General features: G+C 38.7%; 1 protein-coding gene and 1 long non-coding RNA gene across 3 annotated transcripts in view; one reads left to right on the top strand and one right to left on the bottom strand.

The window, feature by feature from the left end:
- Positions 1-23025, top strand: part of SLIT2 (slit guidance ligand 2) — a 380624-nt gene that overhangs the window by 353536 nt on the left and 4063 nt on the right. For both annotated transcript variants that reach the window (XM_082462597.1, XM_082462598.1), the window contains 5 exons: positions 1001-1094; positions 4268-4405; positions 4514-4754; positions 6332-6462; positions 18363-18517. In XM_082462597.1, coding sequence (XP_082318723.1) covers positions 1001-1094; positions 4268-4405; positions 4514-4754; positions 6332-6462; positions 18363-18517 — 759 coding nt within the window. The remainder of the gene's footprint in view (positions 1-1000; positions 1095-4267; positions 4406-4513; positions 4755-6331; positions 6463-18362; positions 18518-23025) is intronic.
- On the bottom strand, positions 8953-17996 carry LOC309661223. Its single transcript, XR_014263905.1, has 2 exons — positions 13310-17996; positions 8953-12847 (listed from the first exon to the last, which is right to left on the bottom strand). It is a non-coding gene; the product is annotated as an uncharacterized lncRNA (long non-coding RNA).

The following is a 23025-nucleotide window of genomic DNA, read 5'->3' as shown; positions in this document are numbered from 1 at the left end:
TCTATCGTGACGGATGTAGCTGAGGAGTATACTATTGAGCTGTTGCAATAAGTCATAAAAGGGAAACAGAGTCTTTTTCTTCTAGGCTTATAAAACCTTGGAGACTGTGAAGATTTGAGGATTATCTTTTCAAACATAAAACAACAGAATAAGCCAGACGTAAAGGGGTACATACCAAATGATTCTATTTATGTCAAGTTCAAAAACAGGTGCAGGGCTTCCCTGGTGGCGCAGTGGTTGAGAATCCGCCTGCCAATGCAGGGGACACGGGTTCGAGCCCTGGTCTGGGAAGATCCCACGTGCCGCGGAGCAACTAGGCCCGTGAGCCACAACTACTGAGCCTGCACGTCTGGAGCCTGTGCTCCGCAACAAGAGAGACCGCGACAGTGAGAGGCCCGCGCACCACGATGAAGAGTGGCCCCCGCTCGCCACAACTGGAGAAAGCCCTCGCACAGAAACGAAGACCCAACACAGCCATAAATAAATAAATAAATAAATAAAATTTAAAAAAAGAACAGGTGCAAATAATCTGTGGTCCTGTCAGGGTAGTGGTTACTTACCCTTGGGGTTGGGCCTCTGTTGTGATGGTCAATGGTGTGTTTTGGGATATGGATGCTGGTTACATGAGTGAGTTCAGTTTGTGACTATTTATTAGCTATTCATTTATCTTATGGATATATGTTATACCTCAATAAAATGTCCAAAATTTTAAAATAATAATAATAAAAGAATAAAAACGAAAAGCATTCAGATTTCCTTCTCCAATAGTACATTCTAAAGGGACTCCTCTTAGTCACAGATAACAATAGCTGTGTTGTCCCAAATCATAAGACTATTTAGCAGCAGAACCAGCATTTCAGATCTTCTGCTTCCATGTCTTGTGATTTTTTATTTTTTCCAATCACAAGCTATGCTTACCTCTCAGACCCATGACACGGCCTGCTGGCAGGAAACCTGTTAACCTTTGTCTATGACCTAACACCGTTTGCCATGTTAACAGGTGAGTTGTGTGAGGAGAAGCTGGACTTCTGTGCCCAGGACCTGAACCCCTGCCAACACGACTCCAAGTGCATCCTGACGCCAAAGGGATTCAAGTAAGTCCGAGGCTGCTTTGGGGCTCACAATCGGGGGAGGAGGGCCTTTCTTTAAGGAACCCTCTTCTTTCAGAACCTAGCTTCACACCTTTGCTCAGGACTTAGAGGACATACTCTCCAGTGTCAATGGAATTTTTATAAATATTTATCTACAGCATGGGCCTTTTTTAGTATGCCAAAAAGAAGAAAATGTTTCCTTTTGTTTTGTGACTTTTCCTGGGAAGTAATGTATGAAATAAAATAGCCTTTGGCTATTTTTAATTAAATTTATTTGGAGGCCAAATAAATTCGTAATATCTACTAGGAACTTTATTATCTGAATGGAAGTCTGTGGTAAAATAGGGAATTTAATTTAATGTAACTGAAAATGTTTTGTTATGCAACAATACTTTACCCAAGAGGAGGAAGACAGAGTGACCATGTGTCCAGGTCGCCTCAGTACAATATCCGTTTATGCCTGTTGTCTCAGTGTAATTATTAATAGTCTCCTTCACACACATGTGTGTTGTGTGGGATGATCAAACACACAGTCACACCAGGTAGCAATCTTCCTGAAGTACGTTTGGTATCAAATGAAATTATTCCTTTGCCACAATTCTGAAATATATTAAGGGTCTATCAACAGCAACTTCTCTTCTTAGGCCGTAGATTAGAAATCATCTGGTCCAAATTCTTCACTTTAAACATGAGGAAACCACAACCAAGAGAGGTCGGTGGCTGTCCAAAGGTCTCAGTGTTATTCACCGGCAGAGCTGGAGCTGGGTTTTATCCTTCCCAGTTGGGTGATTGTTCTAGTGCAGGTTACCTCTAAGAAGCTTTATACTTTATGACCATTACTATTGGCTTGTTACAGAAGGTAAGCTGGATTCTCAGAAATGACACTGGAGGGTTCAGGTTGAGTTGTGCCTACAAGAGACAACTAGCAAATAGCATTACTGGTTTCTTTACCCAATATTTATTGAGCACCTGCCATGGGTCAGGGCACGTAGTAATGTTACCGTCTTATGTTTTGTGGCACTTTCTAGCTACTCACTCTCCCATTCTTTATCTTCTCAGTGAAATGACTCAGGCTTAGTTGCCATAGGATTCAGAGAATTAAAAATTACTCCAGTCAGGAACAGTTTTATAAGAGTAGATGGGATTAGAGCTGAGACTCTAACATTTTTTAAAATTTTAGTTTATATTGGAGTGTAGTTGATGAACAATGTTTTGTTAGTTTCAGGTATACAGCAAAGTGATTCAGTTATACATATAGATGTATCTATTCTTTTTCAAATTCTTTTCCCATGGGACTCTAACATATTAATACTTGTCAACAGATTATCAGACATTCTTAGTTGAATGGGAGGTGGGGTCAGTATCACCTGACCACACCTGGCTTTCAAAGACCAATCAGAATAAAATATTTATTCTCCAGTTTTATTCAGAGAACAATTTTTGATTCAATTTGATTTAAAATTCATTATTTTAGAATATACAGATTCAGTTGCAGCACCTGCTGATTCCATTTGATGCCTTTTTGGGAAAGAAAAGAATATATTTGATTCTATTTTTCATTATATTTTAGTTTACAACCCTGTGTGGAAAAAGCAAAAGCCTTATTGAAATCTTTATTTTATACAAAATCCTGTATTGCGTTTTGTTCATCCAAATACTGTATGTAAATTATTTTAATTCATATTGTCTTTGATCTGTGCACAATGAATTTGGCAAATTGAACGTCAGTCATTTAGGTAACAACTGTTATCATTTCTTAGAGAAATTGGCCAGTAAAGCAGATGGTTTTCCAGAACTGCTTATCTGCTGGATAAGCTTTGTGCATTGTAATTACAAGATAAAGTATTAGTAACACTTACCGGAAACCATTTTAAACTGAGTAGTTCATCTTCAAAAAGACTAACAATTAATTCAGTATCTTCTATTACTATCAATTAGATTGCACACTTTTTATAGTGCATCTTACTGGATTATGGATTAGCTGATTTGGGAACCCATTGTTTTCAGCAGTAATTTGTGAGTTTTATGTAGTTTAGCAGAAAGCAGGTTAAGTCATAGCATTTGCTATTACTCCCATATTATAAATAATCACACACTGTGAGAAAGGGAGTTGCAAAAAATAAATGGACTTAGAAACCAAGACTACATGAAGCTGCTAAAGAAGATTTCTACTGACAAATATTGTTTGGACAAGATGTACTGTTAACTTCAGCTACATTTTCTTACTACTAAGCTAACAGAGCTGGTTTTACTTTTCTTGCTTTATTATATACCTCATAAATCTCCTAAATTGTTTTGAGATATTTTTAGACCATGATATGCCATAAGCAGTATTTTCAAGCATGCATCTTACTTAGTCAGCTTTGGGGCTTCTAAACAGTGTATTTTATATTCTTTGCTTTCTTCCTCACTCCTTATCAGAGTTCAGGGAATGGGATACGTTTTATTGATAATACAAGCTTTAAGGAATTCTTAATTAAATATTTTCTTCCTGTTTTGAAACTCGGTCTGAGGAGCCAAAGAAAGACAAACATGTTGGTCGTAATGTGACTCCAAGTTCTAATGGGCTCGGAAAATAGTATCTGTAGAGAAAATATAAAATATAAAATAGCTCTTCAACAGCCACTCTGGTGAATACGTGGTTCTCTTATCTTTTACTTTGATTTCTTTTCTCAGGTAAATAATTCAGAGTGTTTCAAAGCATTTCTTCTCTCTTTCAATGCTCTGTACTTGAGCAGCTCTGGTCACATTAACATTGATGGAAGCCCTTTTCTCAGGCCCTGTCCATCTAGTTGAGAATGTCTATGGCCACTTAGAATCCATTTAACTTCAGACTTGTTTGCTTTGTTACGATTTAGCATTAAAACCACTGGCTCTAGAGCAAGCATGCTGATGCAGTGAGCTCATTTTATTTCTTAATTCATGCACACAGAGCTAAAAGCCTGTGTTACGCTTAGAGGGTATATACTCCCATTTATCTTAATTCATCGTTTCACCATGGAATACTTTGCAGATCAGTACTATTTTCTAGGCGTCTGTTAATTTTTAAACTTTATGAGCCTGTTCTAAATATGTTTTTTCAAAGACAGCACCAGTTGTTTCCTAGATGAAATGCAGCTCTTTTACTTATTTTGGCTCAGTTGGGTTTGAAACTATGTACCTGCTTGTTCAAACAGATGTGACTGCACGCCAGGATACATAGGCGAACACTGTGACATTGACTTCGATGACTGCCAAGATAACAAGTGTAAAAATGGAGCCCACTGCACTGATGCAGTGAACAGTTATACATGCATCTGCCCCGAAGGTTACAGGTAAAAGTGCAAGTACACATTTGTATTTAGAGTTAGGTGTTACAGGGCTCAATTCATATTGGCAATTAAGTAACATCTAATTAAGTATTTTCTCTGTTTATTCTTCAGTGGCTTGTTTTGTGAGTTTTCTCCACCCATGGTTCTGCCTCGTACCAGCCCCTGTGATAACTTTGATTGTCAGAATGGAGCTCAGTGCATCATCAGGATAAATGAACCAATATGCCAGTGTTTGCCTGGCTACCAGGGAGAGAAGTGTGAAAAATTGGTCAGTGTGAATTTTGTAAACAAAGAGTCTTATCTTCAGATCCCTTCTGCCAAGGTTCGGCCTCAAACAAATATCACTCTTCAGGTAAGATTCCCCCACTACCAAGAGCTAATCTCATTTTAAACCAATTCAGCTGCCAAATATAAACGTACATGGTGGTTTGTGAGTGATATTATTTCTTAAATAGACAGTTACATACTGCATAGCACAATGACAGAAAATGCTACTTGTGTGAAAAGCTTCTATTATTCTTCTCTCTAACATTGGTGTCTTTCAAAACTAAATGGGCACTAGGTATTTTTATTCACTACTTGATCATATAAAACACACAGAGGCAAAGCAACAAAATCTCTCTCTTTGTTTTGCGCTCAAGTAATGGCATTTTATTCGTTTATTTTTATGGCTCTGCAGTTCAGGCTCTGCACGGTAGCGGGGGCGGGCGCTGGGGGAGCTTTCGTTAGGAAACCTGCAGCTGAGAACAGCACAGGTGAGACAGAACACACCTTGGCAGAAGTGTCAGCCAAGTGTCTTTTAACTTCGACATGAAATTAACAAACTCAAGTATTATCATAAGTCTTTCCACCAAGTCACCGTGTACCTTTGAGCAAGTCATTCAAACCCCTATAGACAAGATTAGGCTAGATTAGGGTGATAAATTTAGGGTACCTGGGGCAAATTGGGGCTGCATATTTGTTTTGTTTTGAATTCAAAGAAGTGTAACCAATTTCATATAAAACCCATTCCATATTTGGTTTACCCTAGCACTTCAGTGAGGGGCAGGGGCTTCTTGAGAAGTCGGGAGGAATGGGATCCTGGAAGGCAGACCAGCCTTCTTTAAAAAAGCCTGGCCCCCTAACTTCCAGCGTTTGCCACCCGTCTTGTTACGAGAAGTACCCAGTGGTGTTCGGGCTTAAGTTCTAACTTTTACTGAGCTGGTCCTTCAAAAGCTCGGAGAAGTCAGAAAGAAGGATAAAAACAGAGATTTTCCCCTGGTCACCATAATTTAACATGTAATATGAAAATCCATCTTGTTCAATGCAGTCACATTTCACATATGCCATAAATAAAGCCCATAACAGGAGCAAAAAGCAGGTAAGTGAAAATCTCCAGCAAAGGAAATTCTAAGCACGTTCAGAGACGTTAACTTAAGTACTTCTTATTGTTCTTTTTAACAGAATGGAAATGTGATCATTTTGTTCCTGATTAGATTTTATCATTCTCTGCTGAGACAATATAGTTTGATATCTAAGGGGGAAAGCTTGATTTACTTTAAACACTGTGAACTCTAATGATATGGAAAATATCTTTCAATTTTAATTTGCTGAAGTATAAATTATGTGATGTCCTTGTTTTTGCATATTTCGTAGGACATGAATCTTTAAGCTTTATCATTGCCAATATGCAGAAAGAGAATAAATATATAAGTTCATGAATGTAAAAAGAGCTTTTTGAAGTTCTTTATGAATTTATTTGCAACAGAGTAATCCAAGAATAGGTCATCTTTCAAGTAATCATTTCAATGTGCATTAGTATTTTATCAGAGCCATAAAGAAGAAATAAACCATAGTAAAAAACTCATTACTAAGATGTCTTGTTTCTTCTTAATGAAGTATGTCTGGATGACTGTTTGTCCTACTAATGTCAAGGTTACTTCCCACTAGATTGCCACAGACGAAGATAGTGGAATCCTCTTGTATAAGGGTGACAAAGACCATATCGCCGTAGAGCTCTACCGGGGACGTGTTCGTGCCAGCTATGACACCGGCTCCCACCCAGCTTCTGCCATTTACAGGTGAAGATCTGTCAGTTACTGGTAAAGGTGAAAACAATTGCTTAATGCAGAACTGCTTCTCCTCTCTTATTGTGTCATGGGGAGGGGAGGGAATAATTTGGCTACAGCAGACTTTATGATAGGTGTGTTAGAGGCCTGGCAGTAACAGACAGCATACTCAAGTTGGATAATTAAGGAGAGATTTATAAGAGGACTGTACAAAGATTGGTTGGGACAGTATAGTAATCTGGAGCTAGTAACTAGGTATACTGCTAGTGTCCATGGGCTTGAAGGAGAGAGGGGAGGCAGCAGTTATGGAAATCGATGCTCAGAAAAGGAATTGTGGAGAGGGCTGCGTGACAGGAGCTCAGGGAAGGAACCAGGGTTTTAAATACCTGATTCCAAAAATCTCCTGTACCCCTGCTTCCCTCTGGCCAAATCAGATGCCAGAAAACAAGGAACCCAGTGATCTCAGTAATATAGTTCACACATGAGCCTCCCAGGGCTCAGAGCAGGCTGAAGACAGGTGGAGAGTAGCCCTAGAGAAACAGCTGCAGGATACCCAGCACAGGGACAAATTTAAAGTTACTATTCATGCAACACATATTTATCGAGCGCCTACTGAGCGCCAGGCACTGTTCTAAGCTTTCAGCAACAGAGCTCCTGCCCTTAGGAAGCTTACACGTAATAAGCCAATGGACAGCTACAAGATGTGTATTATCTGATCATCCTGTTGGAAGTTTTCTAATAATATTATGGTATTGATGATATATTGAAGACGTGAATGGGGTGGGATTTTCCTGAAAGTGTGCTTTTTGCATAAGACTAACCTTCAGAGCCCCTCTGTTGCATCTCAACACCAGTCACCCTGCAGACAAGTTACCTAGTTGATTTCTTCACGTGTACAAATAACTGCTACCATTTAGAGAAAGGTCACAAAGTCATAGGCAGTCCGTTTTTCCAGGCAGATATCTTAAATGAACTGAACTGGCTAATTGCAAGAAGAGAATATTCTCTCATCCTTTTATTCTTGAAAAGATTTTAAGCTTTTAGAGAAGCACTCCCCTGTTACAGATAGCCTTGGTGTTGGCAGTACAATAGGAGTGGTTGTGACCGGAGTGAACTAAAAGCAAATCTTTGTCAAAACAGGACTAGACTACATCTGCTCAGGTCTCCCTGAACGCTGCCATGTGAAAATGTGGGCCCAGGTTTTGCCAGAACTTGTGATTTTTCAAGAAAAGACAGAAATTTGGCTTTTTTAAATATAAAGTTTTCCTTCCTTCAGTATGGATTCACACTTTTTTTAAATACCATATGTGGCAGACAAAACACATTTGTAGCCCAAACATTCTGGGTAAAAGTTTGTGGGCATTGATGGAGACATAAAATGGAGATACTGGCCTTTATGATCTTGATATTATACTTATATATTTTCAGTGTGCTTCACATGTTATTTAATCTTTCATAACGGTTCTGGGAAATTGGATGCCCATTGTAGCCATGAATGGAATTCAGTTAGTCCTTTTGGTGGTAAGCTAACCCACTTGGGAATATTTAGAGCATGGAAACAAACACATAATTATTGGTTTCCAAGCAGAATACAATAATCACTTCATCTCTAAGTGGTGATGAATTAGTGCCAGTATTTTAAATGTTGCTAGGCCTTAAATGTTATAGCCTCAATTTGTTTCAGCTCATAAAAAGATTTCAGAATATTGATCTTATGGTTCATTTTTGGTATTTTGTGTGTTTGTTTTGTTTTATGTAATGAAACAGCATAGAACTGTCAGGAACCATAGTAAAAGTTCTTGGAGTTGACTTATTAAAGCTAGTGTTCACATAAAATGTACTTAAAATATTTCTAGATAAGTTGTAAAAACCCAAGTGATTATATCCAAATGAGGATTTACTCTAAAGAGCTTATTTTGAGTTTATGTTCATTACCATTTTTGCCTAACAATAGAGTATACCCTGTAACATCTATAAAAAAGGATAATATCACATCACACACTTTTTGTTATGAACCAGAAGTAGATGTTTCTGCTTGCAGACCATCTAATGGAGACATCTGTTATGAGGTCCAGAGCAAACATAACTTTTATTTATTTCTTGCTTTTTAGTTTATGGCACAACAATCAACAAAAGTTAGCGCATTATTTTTATTTTTTTTAAAGAAATTTATTTATTTATTTATTTTTGGCTGCGTTGGGTCATTACTGCACGCGGGCTTTCTCTAGTTGCAGTGAGTGGGGGCTACTCTTCGTTGCGGTGCGCGGGCTTCTCATTGTAGTGGCTTCTCTTGTGGCGGAGCACGGGCTCTAGGCATGCGGGCTTCAGTAGTTGTGGCACGTGGGCTCAATAGTTGTGGATCGTGGACTCAGTAGTTGTGGCTCGCGGGCTTAGTTGCTCCACAGCGTGTGGGATCTTACCGGAGCAGGGATCAAACCCGTGTCCCCTGCATTGGCAGGCGGATTCTTAACCACTGTGCCACCAGGTAAGTCCCAGTGCATTATTTTTTTTTAAATTATTTATTTATTTATTTATTTTTGGCTGTGTTGGGTCTTCGTTTCTGTGCGAGGGCTTCCTTTAGCTGCGGCAAGCGGGGGCCACTCTTCATCGCGGTGCACGGGCCTCTCACTATCGTGGCCTCTCTTGTAGCGGAGCACAGGCTCCAGACGCTCAGGCTCAGTAGTTGTGGCTCACGGGCCTAGTTGCTCCGCGGCATGTGGGATCTTCCCAGACCAGGGCTCGAACCCCTGTCCCCTGCATTGGCAGGCAGATTCTCAACCACTGCGCCACCAAGGAAGCCCCCCAGTGCATTATTTTTAAGTTAAAGAAAAGAAGCAACAATCACCGAGAATTCAGATAGAGAGATGATTGATTAATTGATTGATGTGGATACAATATATGGATACTATATATATATATAATATATGAATATAGTAGTATTCCAATTGACATTTTAAAATGCTTTTGTGAAATAGAGGCTACTGAGAACATTAAATTATTTCAACACACCAGGAGAATCTAGTTTTTAACAAGTAATAATCATAGTGACTGAGATGTATGTGCAAATCTAGGCTTGGCAATTACTGTATATAAACTTTAGCAAGGTATTTAATTTTTATGTGTTTCAGAATCCATATCTGTAAATAATAATGTAACGCCTGCCCCATCAATTCACTACAAGGATTTAATTCTACACTCAGCTCTGTCCTCACTCCTCACTCACTTTGTCTTCAATCCCGTCTCCCTTCTAGCATTAGAGGAAAATCTTTTTGGTGTCTCTTTCCGGAGTGTAGCAAGAGTTGAAAGTGAATCCTCTCTTCTCATACATTGACACTGGAAGTACATGTTGTTTACAATTTCTACGGAGAGCAATTTGGAAACATCTTTCCCACTACTGGGAATTTACCCTAAAGTTATACCTGTGACATAGAAATGACATACGCACAAGGTGATTCACTGTGGCAGTGGTTGTAAAAACAAAAGTTAGGAAACAACCCAAGTTTCTAACTAAATAACTCCGGGGCAGCCACACAATGGAATGTGCTGTTAAAAAGAAAGAGGGAGTGAGAGAGGGAAGGAGGGAACAAGAAAGTTCTCTATCTATGATATTGAAAGATTTCCAAGGTCTATTGCTCAGTATAAAAAAAAAAGTAAGGCAGAACAGTGTCAAAGGTGGGTAAATAAGTATATGTGTTTTTATTTCCATGTACTTGCATAAGGAAAAAACTAGGGATAGAGAGGAAAGAGTGGGGCTGAGGCACAACTTGTGTATAAATACCATTTTATATCATTCTGATTTTTGAACCATTTGAATGTCATTACAACTCAATACTAAAATTGAAGTAATAGAAAAGAGCAGGTGCTCTAAAGACAATCTGCCTTGATTCAAGTCCCAGCTCTGCCATCTATTAACTGTGTGTCTTGGGCAGATTGCATAAGCTCCCTGGTCCTCACCTGGTAAATGGAAATAATAAATCATAGCTCCATCTTGGCAGGATTGTGGTAAGAATGTTATGATTTGATACATGTGGAGTATTTAGAATAAGGCATACCAAACAGTAAGCAGTACTACTAGCTGTTGGGATCATAAATTCAGAATGTGCAAAACTAAGTTCATTTCCTTTGCTTCACCCTGGTGCACTGAGAGGCATCACCATCTTCTTGGTCATCTTAGGTGAAATGAAGTTACTCTTAACCTTTTTCTTTCACCTTCAATTTGAAGTTTGTCCAAGTCTTAATTCTGATCTTACTAATTTTCTGGCATTTATCTAAATGCCTCTATCCTTGCTTAGGCCTTATTAGAATACGTACTCTAATGAAAAGTACTACTTCTCCATCATTACAACAAAATCCATCAATAATATTGTTGCCATTCAGATTTCCCATAAGTTGCTTAATAAATATTTTGTTTGGTTGAATTAAATTTTCAAATCTTGATGTGTTTCCATTTTATATGACTTTATTAAAAATGCATCACACTAGGGAATTCCCTGGTGGTCCAGTGGTTAGGACTTAGCGCTTTCACTGCCGAGGGCCCGGGTTCAATCCCTGGTCAGGGAACTAAGATCCCACAAGCCACATGGCGTGGCCAAAAAAAATCACACTGGTGTTTTAAAAGGGGATATTTTTACATATCCTTACATCAGAGAATTTGTTTGAGTTCAGTTAATTGCATGATTTTATGTTATATAAGATTTACCTTGGTAAAACTTTGTTTTCCAAATTATGCAATATTTAATGTGCTATTGCAGCATCGCATATGGGAGTAATGTCATATATCAGGTGCCTCATTTCAATTGCCTGGTTAATTTTCAACACTGATGGAAATGGATTTTGTTTATTTTAGTAAAGTGAAATCTGTTAAATTAGGGGAAACTGTCATCCATTATTATTGTTTCTATTATAGTATATTTTTTGGTTTAAAATGTTTGATCTTATGCCCTACCAGCTCCCAGCTGTTCCAGGTCCCAGCCATTTGAGTGGTCCTGGCTGAGACCCTAGACCCTGGGAACAAAGATGTTCTTTCCCACTGTACCACGTCTAAATTTCAGAGCCTCAAAACCAAAAAGAAAAGGAAAAAAAAATTAAAAAATAAAATGTTTGACCTTAGATGTCAATTATTGTCTCAAACAAATTGATGTGAGAACTATTATTTCATGGAATTATGTTTATAGGTAGTAGTTAACAAAGATGTACGTTTAAGAAAACCCAAATGTAGTAATTGTTTATTTTCCAGTAGAACTAAAGTGGCATGCACATTGTCTCATTTTACTTCTTACATCTGAGAGAAGATCGTGGTTTCCTGTAGACATGTGTACTGCTAACAGGGCCAGGCATACAGGCAGTGGTGTAGAGCCAGCACCAGAATCACCTGAAAGGTGTGTTAAAATACAGAGTACTGGGCTCCACCTCTAGTTTGTGATTCAGATCTCAGATAAGCCCCAGATGTTCATTTCTACGAGTTTCCAGGTGATGCTCTGATCCAGGGACCACAATTTGAGAACCGTTTATGGAAAAGGAATGTATTTGAGCTGTGCTCTGAGAGCTAACGGTGTGCATCACTTCTCACATCCAAGTTCCAAGACCTCTGTTTGATGCGGCCTTGTTGAGAGTAATTTCTGCCATAGTAATCAGCAAATGCTACAAATCCAGACTCATTCTTTTTACAGAGAGCCAGTTGTTAAACATTTGCCTGCACCCTGCTGAGAGATCTAATCAGCAGCAACAAAGACAACGTTAGCAGCCCAACAAGTGAATGAATGTAGAATACGGCACACATGCCTAATTGTTATAGTGCTTGGAGAATAGCATAAAGAGGGATGTGGTAGTAGTGCCATGAATGAATGAATGAATGACAGCCCAAACTTGAAGCCACATCAGCAGTAGTCCCTCAGACAGGGATAGAGTAACACATTATTTTCTCAATTAAGCTGTTAATTGATTGCCCTTCAAAATGACTTTCTTTTCATCTAGATGGGCAGAAACTTTTAAAAAAATCGTTAATGACAATTGTATGCTTCTTTCTTTAGGTTCAAATTAATGTCATTTTCCAAACCAGATAGCTTCTTTGGAGACATAGTCGACTACTGTTTAAAAATTAAGAAATCAGGTGCACACGTTACAAAGGTACAGTACTGTACCGTGCCTTCATCAGTTTCAGTATTCAGGGAACCTGCACAACTTCAGGGGACTTTCCCCTGCAGACTGTTAGGTTGGTTGGCTACACAGTCTCTGGGTTATGCAACTTACAAGCTTATGTTAGGAAAGAAAAAAAAAGAATTCGTCTCATTGGAAAGACAGACCATTTCCAAGATAAACACTCAGCCATTCTTGACATGTTGTATGAGAAGGCACCACTTTTTATCAGCTTCACAACTTTGAGCAATTTACCTCACCACTTTGTGCTTCCATTTCGTGGGGAGACTTGGAAGCAACTAATGTAAAGTGCCTAATCCAGTACTAGGCACAGAGTATAATAATTGGTAATGCTGGGGTTTATGGATACTCTTCATGCTTGGATACCCAGATACTGAAGAATAAATACCCAAGTGCAAATACTGTTGCCCTACATGTGACTCCTACCATATGTTCAAATGTGAAGTCTCTTTCTATTTTAGTGCATTTTTATTTAAATTACATACATAAGGTCCCCAACTTACGATGTTTCCAGTTACGATTTTTCAACATTATGATGGTGCAAAAGCAATATGCATTCAGTAGAAACTATACTTAGAATTTTGAATTTTGATCTTTTTCCCGGGCTAGCTATTTGCAGTAGGATGCTCTCTCATGATGCTGGGCAGTAGTAGCCTCAGGTCCCAGTCAGCCACGCGATCACAAGGGTAAGCACCCAATACACTTACAACCATTTTGCACCCAGACAACCAATCTGCTTTTCACTTTCCGTCCAGTATTCAATAAATTACACGAGATAGTCAACACTTTGTTATAGAATAGGCTTTGTGTTAGATGATTTTGGCAAACTGTAAGCCAGTGTAAGTGTTCTGAGCATGCTTAAGGCAGGCTAGGCTAAGTAAGCTATTACGTTCAGTAGATTAAGTGTATTAAGTGCATTTCTTTTAAGTGCATTTTTGACTTACCATATTTTCAGTTTACAATGGGTTAATTGGGACTCAAGCCCATCGTAAGTTCAGAAAGATCTGTAATTTGCTTCAAAATGCAACTTTACTTGATAAATTATTTTATAAAACGTTCTTCTGAAAACTCTTATGCTAATACATAAATACTTTTAATCCCACTTGGCTTCCCATTCCTTCCACTCAAAGAAGTGGGCAGGGAAATTTTTTATTAGCATCTACACTTCGCAAATGAAGCATCTTTAGCCCAGAGATATCAAAATGAGGTGGCCAGTTGAATTTGTCTAGTTTTTTATTCCTATTCTATTGCACAGAATATGCCAACAAATACTTGGCAAAAAAGCAGGAGTTCACATAAGCAAAGTGAACTATTTATCTTTACTCCACTGAAATACCTTAAGATTTACAATTGAGATAGAAATATAACAATATCATTGTTAATGAGTCCTGAAGACATAAAGACAATCAAAGACAATTTAGAGCCACTCTTCTTTTAAGCCCCAAGTTTTTAAACTCTTTTTCTATAGCAAACCAAGAAACAATTGAGTAACGGCTTTGTTTTCACACATCCATTTGGAAATCCAAGAAAACAAAATCTTAGGTAATAGATGAGTGTAGTAAAACTGAATTACATAATAAAGGTAGTAAATGCAATTTATGTTCCTAGTGGAAAGACTCACTGTTAAGTGGTTCACTTGCGACTTTTGTGAGTCATGGAGTATATAGTTCCCTAGGGAGTAGTGAAAGAGTGTTTGTCAGTACTTGTCAGGACCCAAAAGGATGTTACACATCACAGGTGGATAGGTAGGAGATGACCGTGATAGACTGTAAAATCGATGATGGCTTAGTTTTATTCTGCAACAACTGGTGTGTCAATCACTGCTTTTATTTTGAAAGGGTATATAGACAAAGGACTCCTGGGCAATCCCCAGATCTCTGGCTTTAGGAGACAGCATGAAACACCAATTTAGAATACTCTTAGCTCTGCCATATTCTCTTCAGGCCCCATACACACAGTATCATCTTAAAACCAAAGAATCTAAAAATATTAATTTCACAATACTTATCTGTTAAAAACCTGGGCAAGGCCTCACTTAATTCTGAGAAATATAAACCGAATTAAGCTCAGTGGTAACTCTTACCAAGTTCTGGAATCATCAGATTAGACATTGAAAGCTTTTGGGAGGAGAAAAGTGTAGTCAGTCTGAACTTCACTTATAATTGGGAAAAGAGAAGCCAAAAACATGTTTCAAATCTGTATATCTCATATGCGTTCAATGATTTTTAGTAAATGTACCAACTTGTGCAACCATCATATAATATTTTTTTCCATAGAACTTTATTCCTGGGCTGTTTGGGAGAGAAATCATCTATTAAAGGCTGGCTAGTGGTGAGAACAAACACGTGCCATTTGTACAGTACTAGATACTCTTCAGGTTTTTTATTTTAAAAGTGATGAATAATAGTTAAAAGCACATACTCTAGAACCAGACAACCTGGCTTCAAATCTGTTTAGCCACTGGCTGTGCCATCTTGGGTACCCTAAGTGCCCAAATTTAAGAGTTGTGAGTCTTAAATGAGTTAATGCATGTGAAGTTGACCCATAGTAGGTGCTGTGCAATTCTTTGATCTTATTACTTGCATTTCCCTAGTGAGGAGAAGAAAGCAGAGAAAAAGTAACTGAAGTCACAGTAACTCAGTGTCTCACATCTAACAGGAGCTAGGATAAGCTGAGCAAGACTTACCTCCCAACGTTATCTTTCAGGATATCACCACTGAAAATTCCAAATTTTTTAATAAAATGCATCTTTTGGATGTCCTGTCCTAAGTATGCCTGAAGGATCTTGACTATCTATAACTGTAATCCAACTAGTATTACTAAATAAACTCTATATGTTATTCTTAATACAACTCCCCTATCTTTAATTTACTTAACATACATTTATTGAGCATCTACTATTTACCAGACACTACTGGATACATTAAGGAAGAAATAAATAAATAATACAGGGCCCCTGATTTAAAGGAGCTTACAATTAGTGGGAGTTAAAGACATGTACTCAGGAAAAAAAAAAAAAAAAAGGAAGAAAGAAAGAAAAAAAAAAAAGAAAGGAATAAAGGAGTAGGAAGTAAAATGAGTTAATAATGAAACTACTTACCTCCAGCTTCCCAGCTGAAACACTGCTTTAGAGTGTGCAGAACTTTAAAGGCATTAAACCTTTCAGTTACACTGCACCAAACACCATCATCAACAATGACATACCTAGATCGATTGCCTAAGACTGATGTGTGACCAAGAACCAGTTCCCTAGTACAAATGAGTCTTTTTCTTTGCAACTGTAAAGGGAAAAGGGGGGCCCCATTATTAATATTTATAAATTAAATAAGGTCATGGTTCACAGAGCATTCATATAAAACCACTTAAAGAGTTGTATATGATGACAAAGGAAAAAGCAATTGACTACCACCTTCTCTATGTATATCTTTATATTAATGTTTTACTTAAAACTTCTAATAATTTGAATATGTCCCCAAAGAAGTTATTATATTTCTGCCAATATTTAGCATTATCTTATAATTAATATTAAAAATAAAGCCTGACTAATTTCTTCTTGAAGAAGATTCTGAAGTAGTATTGGATTATTTATATGATGACAGTGGTGGTGGTGGTAGTGATGATGACGGTGGTGATACTAATATCTAGCGTTTAACTTTGCACTTTCTATAGGCTAGATGTTTTGTTCTGCATTTTAAAAAATCATTTCATAGGGATAGACCTCAAATTAACCATAGGAGGGGGGAATATTTGTTAGCATTTACTGAAGAGAAGATTGAAGTTTATTAGCAATTAAGTTACTTATCTAAGGTCAAACATTTAATAAATGCAAGACCAGCATTCAAATCCAGGCTTATCTGATTCTAAAATCTGTATGTTTAACCAGTAGTTGGTATTATTTAAGACCACTAACAGCTGGTATGCAACTTTATTTAGAAAGTATTTTCCTTGTATATTGTTTCCTCTGTTGATTTTAGTAGCATCAAGTGTTGGGATAATTAAATGTGTAAAAGACAAAAATATTGATTGGCACATCTAACATTTATTTTTTTAAAGATGATATCTGAAACAGGTTATTAAAAATTCCTGCACACGTGGACACTTTTAACTACTTAACACCAGAGAACTTGAGGTGTTTTCACAGCTCTGCAGAATGGCTTATATTGTTGTCAAATCACAAAAACATTTTATTCCATGTCGGCAAACAATGGAATAAGATTAGACTCCTGTGGTGAGAACCATGAAGAAATATCTATACATTTTTCTGTTATTTTCCAGGCTTGACATATTTGCAAACTTAAATATCAGTGCCTGGAAATTTAAGCAATCATCTTGCATAGGGAGTATTAGGTATTCACGATCCTCCTTATAATATGTTCCCATATTTCCCTTTTTGAGCCCTTTTTCCAATCTTTCGAGTCAACATCTCAGTATATTAGTTCTTTCATATTCGCTCTTGATCCTGTTTTCTTTGTTGCTCCTGTTTCGTTTGTCCTGTTTGCATCTTTGCCTGATGTAACACTTGTGTTAGATTGACAGCTACCCTTTAAAACCTTACAGCACCTACCTGCTAATTGCACCCAGCTTCATTTTCAATTGTCGTTTTCCGTTTACCAGTTTCTTAGTCTCTTTGTTTTTGTCCATTTTATGAATTTCCATAAGCCCTCTCAAATTTTTAAGAAGGCGGATGTAATGATTGTTGGATCTATCCCTTTAAAGTTATAGAAGAGAAATTGAAGAACCTTTGTCATCACTAGACTCCCTAGATATGACTATGTTAAGCATTCTATTTAATCCGTTATTCCCACCTCTCCACTGAGCGTAATCATCTTCACAGTAATATCATTTGATGGACATCCTTCTGAAAAATGCAAAGAAAGTGAGAGTATATTATCAATTAACAAATTTCAAAAAGTGCAGTGATCCTGCCAAGTTGGTTCTTCCTGCATTTATATGTATGTTTGATTCTGATAAGTATTGCTGTGTAGTGCTTAAGAGTGCAGAGACCAATGATCCCCTAAGATCAATGTCTAAAAAGTATATTTGGCACAGGTATAAGTTAGTTGTCTTTTGAATACAATTAGGAGTAACAGTATCTGAACAAATGAAACTTTAGTGGCATTTAAAATCAAATGCATAAATTATGCTTTGGAATTTCTACATACTGGGAGAATGTGATTGGATAATGATAAAATGTATTCATTTCCACTTCTCCCAATGGGAGAACAAACTTATTTTGTATTTTGTATTACCCAAGAAATAAAAAATGATTATATCTCCTTGAAAATATCTATTATTTTAAAATCAACTATTGGCCTTTATCTTTATTAATGTTAAATAGGAGTATCTTTTCCCAAAAAGAGCTTATTGGAGTTTGAATTGTAACTCCTTTTTTTTTTAAATTAATTAATTAATTAATTTTTTATTTTTGGCTGTGTTGGGGCTTCGTTTCTGCGCGAGGGCTTTCTCTAGTTGCGGCGAGCGGAAGCCACTCTTCATCACAGTGCACGGGCCTCTCACTATCGAGGCCTCTCTTGTTGCGGAGCACAGGCTCCAGACGCGCAGGCTCAGTAGTTGTGGCTGACGGACCCAGTTGCTCCGCGGCATGTGGGATCTTCCCAGACCAGGGCTCAAACCCGTGTCCCCTGCATTGGCAGGCAGATTCTCAACCACTGTGCCACCAGGGAAGCCCCAACTCCTTTTCTTTAATAAATATAAAATTGGAGGATCAGTTAAGTTATCTTTTTTTTTTTTAATAGCGTGGAGACGATCAATGATGGAAATTTTCACATTGTGGAACTACTCGCCCTGGATCAAAGTCTCTCCCTGTCTGTGGATGGAGGGAGCCCCAAAATCATCACCAACTTGTCAAAGCAGTCCACTTTGAATTTTGACTCCCCACTCTATGTTGGAGGTAAGCTCTTTTCCAAATTCCGTGGATTCCCAAACCCTGTGATTCTCATCACAGACTGATCCTGAAGTTGTTGATGCCTGGTGCCATGGTCATTGATCAGTCATTGAAAGATGGACAGCAAGGATAGAAAAGAAAGAGCCCTAAATGGGTGATAAGAGACCATGTTGTTACCCTGGCTCTGGGTCTAACAAAATGCGTGGTTGGAGTGGAGAAGGACATTAATGTTTCTTTTGTGTCTGTCACGTACTAGGTGATTTACACATCATATAATCTAATCTTACTATTCTGGTGTACAAGAAAAAGAAAGCTGGTTAGAGGTCAAATACAGACAATGAAGAAGACGGGGAGTCAAGTGTGATGCAAACTGAGGAGCACGTGACCCACCCCAGCACTCTTAAGGAGGCGAACACTACCAGCTTCAGTTAAATGTCGCTATGCTGGAATGCCTCTTCTATCATCTGCGAACTCATGTACAGGATAGGATAATTATTAATGAAATCAAATGAATGAATGAACAAATTAAACGTACAAATTGTATTGGGGCAGCAGGAAGTACTTCTCTTTAGCTAAGACCTTATGGTGAATGAACAAGGGAGAAGGTCAGAAAGGTGGATTAGGGCCTGGAATGACAGAGTGAAGACTCGACTTTATTTTTAAGCAGCAAGAAGGCAGATGAGTAAATAGATGAGGGATAGAGCCTGAGCAAACTTCTGAAGGAGCTCAGAGGAGAAGACCTGTGATGGAGAGAGCTTGTACTTTTACCTCTATCTGGAGGAGTAAATATATACTGGAGACAGAATTTCAAATTTCAGGCAAAGGACCAAGAAAGCATATGATATTGAATTGAGTTGCACTGAATTAAATTACATTGAATTGACTGATAAAATTAACTCATTTTACAGATAAATAAGCTAAAGTTTCTGAACAGGTCAATGTAACCAATTTCTTCACCATGACAGGTATTTTCATGAACTTCACATCATTATTTTCACAGTAACGACCTTGGGATGCTACATAAGTTTCTTAACCCCTCAAAGCCTTCCCTAAAAGCATTTTGGGAAATTTCCTGAAATTCTAGAGCACTTCTGTTTTTAATAATTTCAGCAGTAGAAAATCTGAACACTTTGATAGACTTCTGATTTTTTTTTAAAGCAGTTAAAAAGTCTTTGGTTCATTTCTGTAAATATTTATTGAGCACCTCCCATAAGCTGAGAACGAAATTAATAGGTGCATGAAGAATACAAAGCTGAAAAAGAAATATCCCTTCTGTGCCAGGGGAGTGGGGAAGGCAGTCACATCTTCATGAAACCACAATACATTTGTAATAAAAGTATCTCATATTAAGTCCATGCAGCAAGTTGACTGATCTATTTGCTTCATGGGAATCACTCTGTGGGATTCATTAACAGGCAAAAGCCGTCCATTCTTGCCTGCATTACCATGAACGGCAGTTGCTTTGGGATGGGTGAAGCAAATCACAGATGTTACCTGTGGTTGGAGAGAAAAGAAATTATATTTACTAAGCACATGCTGTGTGCTCAATGCAATGCTGCTTTTACAGTCTTAACCCTCAGAGACTTTAGGAAGTAGGTATGATTTTTTGTTTTATAATCCCTAAGGGACTTCATGGAATATGTCCAAGTTGATAGAGACCTCGTTTGAGTTCAGGTCTGTCTAACCCCAAAGCCACCTGCATTGCCACTCACCTTCTTAACAAGGAGCAGAAAAGGAAACAGTCTAAGTTCTGTGGCCTTTCATTGATTTCTGGACTTGCCCCTCACTTGATTTTATTATGCTTTCATTAGAAATCATTTCATTAAATCTTTTAAGACCCCTTTAGAATGTGGTGAAAATAATAAGTACAGAATGGGAGTGCTTGGACCAGAACATTTTTCCAAAAAGGGGAAAAAAATGTTTTAAATTAGTACTGAGAAGTGCTAATCCTTCTAAGGGTAGAGGGCCTGGAAGAATCCAGATGGTGCCTCTTTCCACTTCCAACCAGCCTCCCTGCCAGAGAACACACTAGGCTCATTTCCTTCCCACTCAGAGGACAGTCTCAAGGGTAATTCGGATTTTAAAAATACAATGCAGTCCTAAGACTGCAGCCCTGAATTCTTTATGGTAAAGGCAGGAGAACCTGAATTAGCAAAGGAGAGCAAGGTAAACAAGCTCTCCTTTTTCTCAAAGTCTGCAAACAGGAACACTCCCCAAGAAAGATGGCCCAAAGGGGATGCATTCCATGCCTTAGGCCCTTGCAGGAGTATTTTCTAGCAAAACAGGGAGGCAGGTTTTCCTACCTTTGGGTTTTCAACTACCCATGATATAGGCTTTACTTAATACAAAGCAATGTAATCTTTATGTTGTTCTGTATAATAGTCCAACCAGAACATACATTACTTAAAGGGATTTTTTTTTTTTTAAAAGTAAAGACCTGCACATAGAGACCCCTCTGTGCATCACAAATCTTCTCCTAATGCCCCCATTGGACAGAAGACATCAGTGTTGACAGTTGGTCCATTTATTGCCATTTTGAAATACGTAGAGCTTGTTAAGGCTAAAAACTGTCTACTAAGTTACCTGTTGTTTGATAGATTGAATTCCAGCTGTGGTCCATGGCATAGAGGAAAGGCTAAAGGAAAAAAAACATGGATCTGCTTCTGTTTTTCAGTTAAGACTTAGTTCCCTGGTCAGAAGTCTACCAAGCACCTGAAAAGGTTGAGTTAAGACAGTTCTTGACTTTATGATATCCTACTGAAAGTAACTATATGTGTGATGAATCAACATTTTCATTTACAAATTACTACAATCAAAGCTAGACCTTTATCATTGTTACTTTGGGAATAGAAGGAACACACTTACTAATTGCTTCTCCCTGCTGTGGAACTTCATTGGTCTGTAGTTAGTCTTGACATGTGCACATGTGTGTGTTGTGTGACTAATTGAAAATAGTCTTGGAAGAAGTTCTTTTTTAACCTCTGAAGAAAGGACCATAAATGCGTGGACATTAAAGTCCACATGTTTTGGATGGATGGATATGACTACATGAGAAGAACTTACCCCCAAACAAGGAACTCCCAGTCACTAGTCCACTCCTGGAAATGGAACATTCCATCCTTTTGACCCCACTCCACAAAGCAACCCAGTTCCCAAGGCCAGACACACACAGACTAAAAACTTGAACTCATGACCTTCAAATCCTAGACACTAATTCAGTACCTGTCAAAATGTGACCAGGACCACCTGCATTAGAGTCACCTGAGCTTGCATGTTAACATTGCGATTTCTATGCCCACACCTTCATTCTGGGTTAGAATCTCAGGTGAGGAGAGATGGGGGCCTGGGAAGCTGCCTTCTCAACAGCGCCCCTATGGTGGCTCTTATGTATGACGGGCTTGGAAACAACTGGTCTGGTCCATCCGCTCATGTTACAGATGAGAAAACTAAGCCCCAGAGCGGGGAGATGACTGGCCCAAGTGCACACAGGCCAAAAATACAGACTTTGACCTCTAGCCTAGTGGTTTTGTATAAGCGGCTATCTGACTTTGGTGCCTGCTAGACCTCGAATGGAGCTCCTTCAAATGGGAAAGGAGATGCTGCCACAAGGCAGCGCCCAGAGAGTAGAGTACTGTGGTTCGTGGTGTTTATAACCAACAAACCCTCTAGAGAGTGAGAGCCCTGGTCTTTTCCAGCCTCGACCCTCCAACCAGTAGCTCAGAGTCTAGTTGCAGGGATGGTGTGAGTGCTGGGGGGAAGGTCAGCTGCTCTAAAGGCCTCGGCTCCCTCCCCTCCCCCGCAGCGACCTGGATGGTTGCCTCATGTAGGATCCCATCCAGGAACTATTTCAGGGTCTGGCTTAGGCCATGGAACGATTCCTCAGTTTTGCCAGATAAGGGTTACCAGATGACCGTCACTGGTGGAATATATATGTGTGTGTGTATATATATATATATATATATATATATACACACACACACACATATATATACATATATATATATATGTATATATATATACACAACGATTGCAAATTCTGGTTTTGGAGGAATTTCTTTTATAGTCTTGATTTCTTGGAATAGGAAGGTTTCACTCTCAATTAGCAAGGGGGAAAAAAAGGATGTGAATGAGGTGCTGTCCTGATTGGAAGCAGGGTGAGTTTTTCAGACACTGACATCCACGGCTGAGCTTGGGACATTGCCAGTGGTGAGCTGGACCAGCTGCCAGCTTAGAATTTGGCAGGACTGGGGTGAATGGTCCCCGTGAACCCCAGCTCTCACCCTCTGAAAATCAGGGGACTGAACCATGACCTGAGATTGGGGAAGTTTGTGTCATCGGCTTAATTCTAACCCAGTCTTACTGGAGACACTGAGCATGTCGCCGAGCTCTGTGGGCCCTGGGCCCTTCATCTTTAAGGGGCAGGATTGGTCAGGGAATCAGTCTGGCTCTAGGCTTCTGGGCTGTGTGTCCAGGTTAGGGGGTGGGTGTGGAGGTAGAAGGGAGCGTGAATCCCT

Source organism: Balaenoptera physalus (assembly GCF_965194825.1).
Source record: "Balaenoptera physalus genome assembly, chromosome: 5".
Taxonomy (NCBI): Eukaryota; Metazoa; Chordata; class Mammalia; order Artiodactyla; family Balaenopteridae; genus Balaenoptera; species Balaenoptera physalus.
This window is presented reverse-complemented; position numbering and strand designations above follow the sequence as displayed.